The 11,951-nt window shown below is 34.2% G+C and overlaps 1 protein-coding gene across 1 annotated transcript in view; it reads right to left on the bottom strand.

The window, feature by feature from the left end:
- Nucleotides 1-11,951, bottom strand: part of LOC108359232 (uncharacterized) — a gene marked incomplete at its 3' end in the record, with an annotated part of 264,353 nt that overhangs the window by 27,119 nt on the left and 225,283 nt on the right. Inside the window, exons 11-12 of the mRNA XM_017610986.1 lie at nucleotides 9,004-9,120; nucleotides 3-107 (exon numbers count right to left, since the gene is read on the bottom strand). Of these exons, the coding sequence (XP_017466475.1) occupies nucleotides 3-107; nucleotides 9,004-9,120 (222 nt within the window). The remainder of the gene's footprint in view (nucleotides 1-2; nucleotides 108-9,003; nucleotides 9,121-11,951) is intronic.

The following is an 11,951-nucleotide window of genomic DNA, read 5'->3' as shown; positions in this document are numbered from 1 at the left end:
GCTGCTGCTGCTGACGTGGATGATGTTGATGTTGCTAATTGAGATGCTGCAATTGTTTCACGGTTCAACGCTGCTGATTGTGTTAAGAGTTGCAATTTTTTAATTTGCTGCAAGTGAAATAGGAAAGTGAAATAGTTAGGTCGAAAATAAGAGTATTAACAACAGGAAGTTAAGTGAAAGGTAATCGTTTGTTAAGTGAAGAAGACGTACGTAATTAAATTACGCCGTGAGCATACAGCAGTGAGGCTCTTTGGGGTAGTAGTTAAGCGTAAGTGATTGAGGTTAGTTGAAGTTTTCAAGTCTTGGCGTGTTGGCTTTGGGGTTTGCATGTTGCGAATTCGAGTTTTAAATTGTATTTTGTAATTTCCATACCATCTCTCTGTCTCTTTTAAGGTTTCAAAAAGTAATTGGACATGCAGGCATACATGGCGTATGAGCAACTAATTGTAGAGGCCTTAAAACAGCGAAACCCAGAAGAAACTTATTCGTGAGCTGGAGTTGTAAAACGAAGAAAAAAAAATCACAAGTCGAAGATGTTTCGTGCGAAATTCGGAGAATATTTCTTCCACAGCCCCAGTAATAAAAATACTTACATTACATTAGCGAAGCTTACAATAACAACAACAATATTAAATAAAACGGCAGAAGCAGCGAAAGCGAATTGACATTTTGTGTTGTGCGGCTCGTAGTGCGATGAAATTCCAGGAAATCAACGCAGAGGTGGCTTCACTTGGAATTCATTTGAAATTCACCGGTGCGCTGGTAATGTGCTGTCTATTTCGAAGTACGTCAAGAAGTGAGCTAGCGAAAATTAAAAAAGTCATCAGAGCCTACTGCGCACAAGAACTACAATTTCACGAACAGCGCTTTCGCGAGCTGGATTTTATTTTGTTGGCTTTTGTTCTACGGCGTGGGCAGCGCTGCTTTCGAGGAATAAAAAATTCAACTTTAAGAAATTTCAGTGTTTTTTTGAGCAGAAAAAATGTTTCAGCTGGTGCAAATTATTATAATTTTTTTAAACATATTTTCCTATAATCGCTTGCTATTTTTGCCAAGTTTTCTGCAGCAAACGAACAAAACTAAAACAAAATACCTTAACATTTTTTCAACATACAAAATAAGTGTCAACTGCATCCCAGAGGGAAAATGTAATGTATAGTAATCGAAAAAATAATCAGTACAAGTACCCTTTTCACATTCGAAAATGCATTTTTGTCCCAGGGCGATGTCCTAAGAAAAGTGGGGCATTAAATTTTGCATTACCTAGTAACGAGGAATGAATGTGTTTAGAAAGCTGATTACATACATTAGTAACATTACTAACAGTTAGCAGTAATATAATCGAGAACTCATAAGAAATACATTCTACTATTTACCACGGATGTAATGCATTACTACTTTTCCGACTGGGATGATTTGCCAAAAATATCTAAAGCGTAAAATTCACTGCCAAATAATTTCCCCATATTGATTGCTTACCAATCGAACTGTAATAAATCGCTTAAGCAGCTCAGCATAAAGAGTAAACAAATAAATCCAAATGAAAGTAAAACAAATAGCTTAAGTAAGATGAAATAAATTTAAGTAGCTTGAAATTTATACGCACATACGGCATAGTTAGCTAACACGATTATGCAGAGCGCAAGGATTTTATTGCTCCATTTTATAACTTATATACTTATGTATGTACATAAATTAAGGTGGTCCCTAAAATATGCACTTCATGGCGTACTCCGATAGTTTGCTCAACGTAGCAAATAAAGACATTTACCAGGATTTAAACAAGTTTTAAAATTTTTTTTTTTATCACAAACCTTTCACAAAACCTTAAGTTTGACCAGCTAAAACTCAGCGAGTTTATGAATTTGTATGAATAAGTTTAAATAGTTTTAGTAAAATCTAGTGAAAGTTAAAGTTTGAAGACTTTTCACGATTTAATAAAAAATAATAAATTTTTGTTTTTTTAAATCCTGGTAGCGAATACTAAAAATTTGTTCAAAATTTTGAAATTATGTGAATGTCTCTGTTTTGTACGTAGAACAAAATAAAGGGGGGACCAAAACAAAATTCAGTTGTTGATATTTTAAGGACCACCCTAACATACATACATATGCGGCCATGCATACTGAGCTGACAATTTGTTAGTAATAAATTAAGAGGAAATTGATAGGAAATTGCAATATATACATAAATAAGAAAGTTGAAGTCAAGGAAATATTTTGAAGTTGAGGCTAAACAAAAATTATCTTAAAATGAGTTTCACCTGGAACTAGGTCAATGTCATAAATTACATTATTCAAGTATTTTTTATGGATACAGCACGCGAATAAAAGACAGTTTTGCTTTATTTTTACATTATCCAAAGCAGGATTCTGCTTTAAAAGCTCTCGATTGATGAAGCTAGCTGACCGTGTCTTTCCTTATGTTTTTGGATATAAAATAAAAGTTTGTAAACCATGATTTTACCTAACAAAAAAATAAATTACAGGCCATTCATAGATATAGTCGATGAGAAATTGCATGTCGTTTGGCGAGAAAGATACAGTTTCCTGTTCTTATATGAATCAGAAAAATCTATGAGAGCTTCGAAAACTACAACCGAAAGAAGTCGTAAAGCTTTAGGTTTTGCCAATGTGGTTGCCCCACACAGGGGTCCAGCAGGACCATAAGAATTGGTCTTTCCCATCATCACAATTAACATACCGATTCCCTCTCGCTCTTGAAGGCGCCCTTATTGAAAGCACTGTGAATGTCTCCAGAAAAGTCTGTGGAAAATTCCTTTTTTTTATTTTAGCCTATTATGCAACCAAATTTCGCAGCGCAAGATTTCTCCGCTTCACTGCGTTAGGTAGTAGTGGGCGGACCTGCTACTTTCACCTTCTGCTAAACGTTAAAGGTAAAATCCTTAAAAGGAAAACCACGATTTGACTTATTCGATATTTTTATTTCAAACTAGCAAGTACCCGGCGTGTTTCACTGCGCCTTAAAAGTATGTTTGAGTTGTTACTCCCTTCCAAAACTCACATGGCTTCATTGAAATATAAATAAATAAAAAGATTTGAAGACCTTTATGAATAGAGATTCTCAAATAAATTTTCGATTTATGAAACATAATTAATTTTTTATGAATAAGGATATTAGTTTATAGAAGGTATTTAATCCTGAAAATTTCATTTATACTCTTTATAACTCAATTCTAGATATCGTGCACTTTCTTAAAAGATGTATTAATTCAGTATTTACCATATCTTATCCCTTTAACTGAATTAAAATTTTCAAATAGGTGGCAACCCACTACAAAAATATTTTTTGCAGTAATCTTTCTTAAACTTCTTCAGTTTGATACCTGTATCGTAATATTTCGTTCATTTTGTCAATTTAGTAATTGAGTAAAATTTTACAAACAAGTGGCAACTCCGCTCAAAAATATTTTTGACAGTAAACTTTCATTAACCTCTTTAGTTTGATACCCATATTGCAATATTTAATGTATCTTATAAATTAAATCAAATAAAAATTTTCAAACAGGTGGCAACTTTCCATAAAAAATATTTTTGAATATAAGCCTTCTCAAACCTATTTCTATTGACAGCCGTATTGCAATTCATATTATCTTTATCTTATGAATTTTGTTTAAAATGCAATTTTCAAACAGGTGGCAACTCTCAAATTAGTTTTCGGTGAATCGGTGTAAACTGCATTCGATTCCATGCATTAGTTTTCGAGTGTGCGCGTACAAACATACAAACAGACAGGCAGACAGACAAAAATTCTAAAAATTGTTGATTTGGCTTCTGTTGCTCTAATAAATATTAATTTTTCTTTAACATCTATAAGGTACAGATATCGGACAGTTACAATTTTATTGAAGTGAAACTTCTTTAGCGGCCTCAAGCCGCCTCAAGCAAAAGCAGAAGTATGTACTGCATGTATATATGTATGTATGTATATTGGTTATGAGACAAAATAGATATGTATGTAACGTAAGTTTCACTTCTCCAGTGTAGTCCAGGCGCACTAACTTTTATATCTATAGATCAGTGGTCAGCAGGCCATAGCTCACTTAACGCTCTCTGAGCACATGTGTGTTTCACAAGTATACGAAGGCGGCAGCTTAACAGTACATGTAACGCACACAGTCTCACTTCTTGAATCGTTTGAATGTATTAGTATGTCGACCAGTGGTATAGTAGGTGGATGATGGAGATCATCGGTGGTCTGTTATTACGAACAAGAGTACTTAAAAGGCATGAAGCGATGTTTACAATTTTGAGGTACATAGATAAGTATTTATAAAACGAGAAAAAAGGTAGATATGTACTTCATTTCTGCACTAAATTTTTGGAGAACGAAGAGTAAATGGAGTTTGTATAACATCTGGTACAATATTATTTCGGAACCCTAGACTTCACTCCCCAGTTAAAAACTCAAATAAATTGTAACTATTACAGGTTGCGCTTTCAACACTCAAACGCATACACCCATGCACGCTTTTAAAATAAACAGGAGGTCGCACATGCGCTCGCATTGTAAATAAAAAAAATGTTCGCTTAATTTTTGATCATAATTTATATTTTCTTTCTGCATTTGCCATTTATTGTTGCCGTTCGTTTTTTTTTTTTTTTGTTGTATTTGGTTATGGTTTATTGTTATTTCTCTTGCCTTTGCTGTAGGTAACGGTAACAACAGCATCTGCTTATTATGCATAGCTTAGCATTTTAAAAACACATTACTTACGAACAGCATACGACAGACATACAAATTGAGTTATTGCATTGATTTTGATCGCCTTGAATTTTGTCTGCTGGCTGGCTGCTGTTAGTGGCTGAGTGTCTTCATATCATTTTATGTATGCCCTTATACTTTTTCACACATTCAACATTCTTTTACACATTCCTACATACCAGCAGTTTGGTTATAATCCTAAATTTAAATTGAGAATTTGTTTCAGTAATTTATGCTTATGATGTCATTTATGCCATTGAAATTGCATTTCACATACAACTAATAGAGTTATAAATGTGCAAGTGATTTTATGAGCCATGAAATTATGTAGAACCATTAGAATATATTTAGTTCAAATGAGTGTGAGTATGTGAAGGATTTTGGCAATGTAGAGAAATGCCAATTTTTGGGATATAAAAAGTCATACCAAACTTGATAACTTTTAATATCCCAAAAATTGGCATAATTTATTTGCGTACAAAATGCAAATATGGCTTGAAAAGTGTGCATACATATTGGCATGAGGAAGTACAGGGCGTGTGAGTAACATCTTGTATGGCAAAAAAAAAAGAATATATATTCCGGTGATTAATTCAAGTGATGGTAGCGATTTTGAAATTTAGTCATTTCACTAAACAAATGTATTTCCCATGGACGCTTTTTTTTCTAAAAATATAAAAAAAAACTATGTACTTATCTTGACAAATAAGTAAACCACAACAAACTAATTTGATGCCTCCGCTTTCGCCATTAAACTATCTTTGGAACAAATCGCTGTCGCTGCGCAATTGATTGAATTTACCCGTTGCAATTGTGTCTAAATTTGGCTGTACTAGAATTTCATGGTATTAAATTGTTAGAAGCGTTCACTTGTTGGTTCAATTCGCTCTTGATTGTTAAGCTAAATTGAATTTAAATTTTTCACTAGCTTTAGAGCAATCAATAGCTGCTAGAAAGGAGATAACGTGCAACAAAATATGTGTACATATAGCAGTTACTTTTATCTGTATGTATGTATGTAGGTATGTATGTATATGTATACCGATGAAAAAAACATATATATGTATGTAAAGTTTGCCAATAGGAAAATTTCTAAGCAGACAAATTTCAAAACATGAAGTTAAATAAAATAAAAAAACCCGCATTGCTCTGGTCAACAGTGGTTTTGGTACAGAGGAGCTATATTTTGTTTTAACTATAAAAATAAATTTTTATTTGAATATAAAAATCAATTGCTGTTCGTATGTGTGACTCACGAACAGCCCAAAGGAGTTGACACATGTCTGTAAAAGGTTTGTAAAGAAACAAAATGAAAATTCGGAGTTGCCAGATATGTGAAATATCAGAAAAAAACTAAAATTTAAATTTGCGGCTATAATGCCACTTTGTTAAGAATTTATGAATAATATTAATAAGAAAAAAAAATATTAATAGTGTTGCCACTTATCGAAAAAAATACAAAAAGTTAATATATACCATATTTTAAGATAACTAAAAACTTGGCGATTTATATGTCTTTAGCTATTGTCTGTAGAAAAATTGTAAGGAGAATTGTATGCATGATTAAAACGTTGCAAGGTAAATTCATTCTCTCAATTCGTCGGCCATGATTTTTTTTCTGACGTTGGCCAACATTTTAAAATCATATAAAATAAAAAAATTAAATTGTTCACAATTATTGTCGTTTGAGATTGAAAATGAGAATGTGTATGTGAGTTTGAGTTTTGAATTTTAAAATTATTGTGTTGGCAAACGTTAGACTGCCTCTCAATGGTTTTACCTCGTGTGTTTTTAACATGACTGCATACATATAAAAAAAATGTATTTCCCAACAGCCAGTTTCACCAAATTATTTAAGTGAAAATTACTTTAATTTTCGAATTTTTGGTTTCACCACTCAATTTTAATTTTGATTTAAGTGACCTATGCTCTTCACTTAAATAAAAATTAAATCAGAATAACCACACTCAGAGGTGTTACAGCCCTGCTTTTACAACACAGCGTGCCAAAGCTTTCAAAAGCTCTCAGTAAAAATGAAAGCTTTCGCTGGGTTAGTCTGTTTCACAGCCACTTTTTACTCACTTAAATAAATAGTTTATTGAAACTGAAAATTATTTGAATGAGAATTAAATACAAAATTAAATTAAAGTTAATTTCCACTTAAATAGATAGATAGATTTTGACATTTCAGAAAAACACGAATTTTACTGGCCGTTTCACGAAAGTAATTCAATTTGTTTTTGTTATTTTTTTATATTTTTTTTTAAGTGAAAAATGATTTTTTCTCTCAGTTTCCATAATAAATTCAAAATAAAAAAATCAATAAATAAATTTGCACATGTTCAACGAAAAGTTAAAATAAATTAGTGGTGCGATGCTGACAAATCTACATACGGGTTATAAGCTCGCATATATACATAAATTTTTCCCAGCAGGGTTCGCAACTCCTATATGTACAGCTGTTAAGTTAGCGATTTGTGTGTTGGCAATCGCAATCAATACATTACCAAACAATAAATAAAAAATTGTGCTTCTAGGAAATATCAACTGCAAGTTGGCAGAGCAACCGACTAGCAGCCGAGTGATATGTAGTTGGGCTGATCAAACTGTCTCGAATATGCAAGCATGGCTGATGCAATCACTAAAATATGCAAACCTGCACACACGCGCACATGTATGTATGGATAAACATAAGTACATTTTCATACAACACATTTGCTATGTTGCATGCCACAAGCGCCGATATGCAACACAGCAAACGACAGTTACGCGCGGATAGGATAGCAACAAGCGGCATTTGAAAAGCAGCAATTTGAGTGTAGCATATTCGTCTGTATTTGTAGCTACGGCTTTTGTTTGAGCTGTATGTATCAGTATGCGCATTGCACACGTACAAATGTACATATATACTCGTACATATGTATATGTATGTATGTACATTAGACTGCATCACCCAAAAAAGCTTTCAGTTTTTCCGCCGGGATTACAAAATCTTGGATATTTAATATTTCGGAAAAAGTAAAATTTACGTGAGCTGGACGGCTTTGAAAATAGCTCAAAAAATTGGGGTTCTTATGAATCAAAATAGTTTCTTAAAGGATTTTTTGAAAAATCTTCCCTCAGGTGACAAAATAGTTTAAGCTAAAAAAATCTGTCATCTGAGGAGATTTTTCTTTTTCATGGGAAGTGATGCTGTCTAATGTACATACATATGGACATACATATATAGGTAACATATTTAAGTTTATAAATGTGTTTGCCACATTTGCTACATGCCATTGCGTCGCTAGCAACGATTTCTTCTAAATTTACTGCAAACAATGGTGCAAAGTTACAGCAGCAGCAATTGATGTTATCATTGTTGCTGCAGTTGTTGCTGCAGTTGTCTATGTACGCGTGAAAAGTCATTGCATGCGTCAGTCCAAGATTTTCAACGTCATCGCCAAACTGCCAATAAAGTTTCGCAAGTTATTGGCTTTAGTTGAAGCGAGTTTTGTTTCATGTTGCAATTGTTTTTTTTTTTTATTTTATTTTTTATTTTTGGTTATTTTGCTGCTACGATTGGCGGCGCAATTGTGGAGCATAGCGTAAATTTGATGTAACACGATTTATTCGCTTGATTGTGCGCATTCATTCAAGAAAATTCATTTCACGGTTTGATTGTGTGTATGTGTATTCAATATACAAGCAATTGAATGAAATGGAATGAAAAAATATGTAATAGTAAGGAAAAATTATTAGATACTTTTATTTAGCTTTGCTGCAGGCACAGACCTTAGAACTACAAGAGCGAGCTATGCGCCATTTGTCCGTTAGATTATTAAACCCGTTCCAAAGGACCTTCCTGAGAGCCAAGAGTGCTTCCACTCTGTATTGCTTACTCAATAACTTTTTGAGTATGGGGTGGCATAAATTGAAAGGCCTTTTCCAGACGTTCTTCTAGAGTTGCTTCTTTAATTAATCAAAATCATATTTCTGCAAAGTATTTATTCAAAGCTTATATAGAATATATTTTATTGCCTTTTAGCATTGAAATTCATTCGCTTAATTATTTATAGGGCCTACGCGTAGCGCCTTTTTAAAACCCTTCTTCGGTAAGTCTTTTAGAATAGCTTCACTTAAGAAGGCCTACTTAAATTATCTTCTGGGAAATGCGCTATTTCTCGAGTACGGTAATTTTAAATGATTTATGAAAATACCTCTTCTTTTAGCTGTTGCTCTCGCGTATAATTTGTCAAACTACAGTCTTAAATAGATAAGAAATGCTGTGTCGCTTACCTGTTGACTATTCAGCGATTGTGTATTTTGCATGACTTTATCGAGTATGTGCAAAATTATTTCAGCTGCCATCTCACGCTCTAGTTGGGTGCCTTTTAGCTGCAGATATGTATCGACCTGAAAAGGAAGGAATGTTGAGCACAAAGTGAATGGTAAATGTGTAGAAAATAATAAGGAGAATATAGGTATGCACATCTGGTAAGATAATGTGGAAAGTATTGCTGCATCAAGTTGATGTGCTGGTAAGTAACTATACACAGAAAAAAAATGTGCTTATAACTTTGCAAAATACTTCGTATCGCATTTGACTTATATTTCTTGGGGGGAATTTGTAAGTAAAAGGCCAAGGCGAATTCATATTAGGTGGAGTTTCTAGAGCAGCTGATCTCTAGGCAATTTGTGCTGATTGTCAAAATGATATGTTTCTTGTACTATTGTTGTGTTCTGACTGCCACTGTGTGTGTAATTTGTTAGTGTAGCTTTTCGTTTTTATGATGCCGCTTTCGCCTTTTGTCACAAAAATTTGTTCGATGTAGGCCAAAATAGTTTTGTTTCCCAGCAGCATGCAAGTTATACAATGGCAGTAAGGAACTCACGTCAATAGCAATCAAATTATGATGCTTGATAATCCGAAAAATGGCAATTTTGAAAGGTTGCTATCCTTGCACATAGCCGCATTTAACAGAGATACGTGATGTGAGGACAAAGAAATGTACAATATTTGTGCATACATGTAATGCAATTGGCTCACTGCCACACATGGACACAGCAGATTGACAAGTCACAGTAGAGAAATCTACATACCTGTCAAAATATCGTACTGTTAACAACGGCCGCGGGATGCCTTCATATAACATCCGAATTTTATTGACTTGAAGGTCTTACGAGTCGTGTAAGGGTATACAATTATACCGTAGATAATATATCACAACAGAAATCTATTTGAAGTAGAGTCACCTCCTAGCCATACAAAAATGCGATCTAAATAAATTGACGGTTGGGATCTAGACATGCATCGCACGAACTTTGGAACGGGCAATGTATAGATCAGCTATCAAAAATGAACATCATTTACATAAACTCCTGCCTATCTCATGTCGTCTTCAAGTGTGTATGTACTACACATTGCAGGCCAAAAGCTGTATACTTCAGCAGATTAAACGCCTGCTTATCCAGACTAGGCAAGGATATAATGGACATACATATGCCCTGCAACTAACTCTTCTTGCCAGCTACAGCCCCGACCCGTCGAAATAGCATAGGTTTTTAGGCCTAACGCTCGGCTGAGGAATAAATGAACCAAAGTTTTTCTGAAAGTCTGGATTGTATATAGAAAAGCAATTTCTCAGTTGTCCCAGGTTGGCGATTTTAAGCGTTTTTTTTTTTTTTTTTAATCAATTTGAAGGTCAAGTAGTATAAAATTCGTTGAATAAACCTGAAAATTCAATACAATTCTTCTGAAGTTGACCTTGAGATGACCTCCCATATTCGGATTTGGTGACAACAAACAAAAAAAAAAAAAAAAATATTTTTATTGAATAAATTCTTTTGCCTCTTCGACCCTCAAATGACCTCGAACCTGACGTGATAGAGGCTTATATACCTCGGATTCGCATTCACGGCGTCGAATATCATAGCGATGTAGAGGTTTGCAGAAACTTTTTTTTTTGTAAACCTGTGTTATTTCAAGTGTACATATATATTTGTGTGTGTATATATATACATAGACAGATAGTGAAGTTGCTGTGTACATACATATACAGACAGCGCTGCACGATAAAAAGTTTTAGCAACTCGTTGTCAAAAGGCCACTCAAGATCAACAGAAGAGAGGCGCACACAAAAAGGAAGTACCTTTGTAAGTGTGCAAATGGGAGCAAATGGCTTCCGGTAAAAGTGAAATCTAATAAACTACGATTTTCTTTAGGAGACGCCTTTTTTCGAATATTAAATTTTTTCCGCCAACTTTTTGCAGGTATGCAACGCAGCACATTTTGTAAGTTGTATAGTTAATTCACATCAAGGAAACTCACATATGTATGTATGTACATACATGCACATCCTAAAAATTGTTCACATGAATGTATGGGCTAAGCAAAGCTCAAAGCAGAGGAAGAAGCGATCAAAAATTGCTGGCTGCTGTAAATTTGTAAATGAATTATAATGAAAAATTGCACTTTCTGAACTGCGAAGAACTTTCCTCGACACCGTCATCATCATCGTTGGCATCGTTGGAAGGCTTTTTTACCTCTTAGATGAGCGCTCGCTATTTATTTTATTTGTTATTTCTTGATTCTACGTATTTTATTTTCCTGCAGTGCATTTGCTTACTTTCAGGTTGATGTAGAATTTCGGTGCTGGCAAGTAGAGCCACAAGTTAAGTGGGTGAAGTGTAAATGTGGTGGCACCTAGAGAAATGTGCGGTTATGTGAAAGGCTGGTGGATAGAAGAGCAGCTTGCCAGCCAGCCAACCAAACAACCAACCAACCAACCTACCAGCCAAGGCAGTGGTTGCATGCGCCGTCATTTATACGCAGCTGGTAAGTACTTGTATGGGCTTTGCTTATATGTAAGTGCATAACGTAGATACATTTTGAGTTTTATGTATGTGAAGATGTCTTTCTAGGGAATCTATTCATACTCCCGCCAAGCAAAATAACTTTGTCACTTTTTCGACTTTGGATGCAATTTTGAAAAATGAATACGCAGATAACTCTAGAGGCACACATCTCACTGCGGTCATTGTACAATTCAAGTTGCATCTTTTGTGTGAAAAATTACTGTCGTACACTTTGTTGCAGCTGATATTAAACAAAAAAAAATGTGCAGAGAACGATTTTTGACTTTAACATTCTTGTGGTGTATAAACATTTTAAATGCAAATAAATTTTTTATAAAAAGTATGTCACTAGCTGCGACGTTTTATCTCTGCTACTGCGCATACCCGGG

Source organism: Rhagoletis zephyria, unplaced genomic scaffold, assembly GCF_001687245.7.
Source record: "Rhagoletis zephyria isolate East Lansing unplaced genomic scaffold, Rhagoletis_zephyria_1.1 Rzeph_scaffold_00361, whole genome shotgun sequence".
Classification (NCBI taxonomy): Eukaryota; Metazoa; Arthropoda; class Insecta; order Diptera; family Tephritidae; genus Rhagoletis; species Rhagoletis zephyria.
The sequence above is the reverse complement of the archived record's forward strand: the minus strand, read 5'-3'. Positions and strand labels throughout refer to the sequence as shown.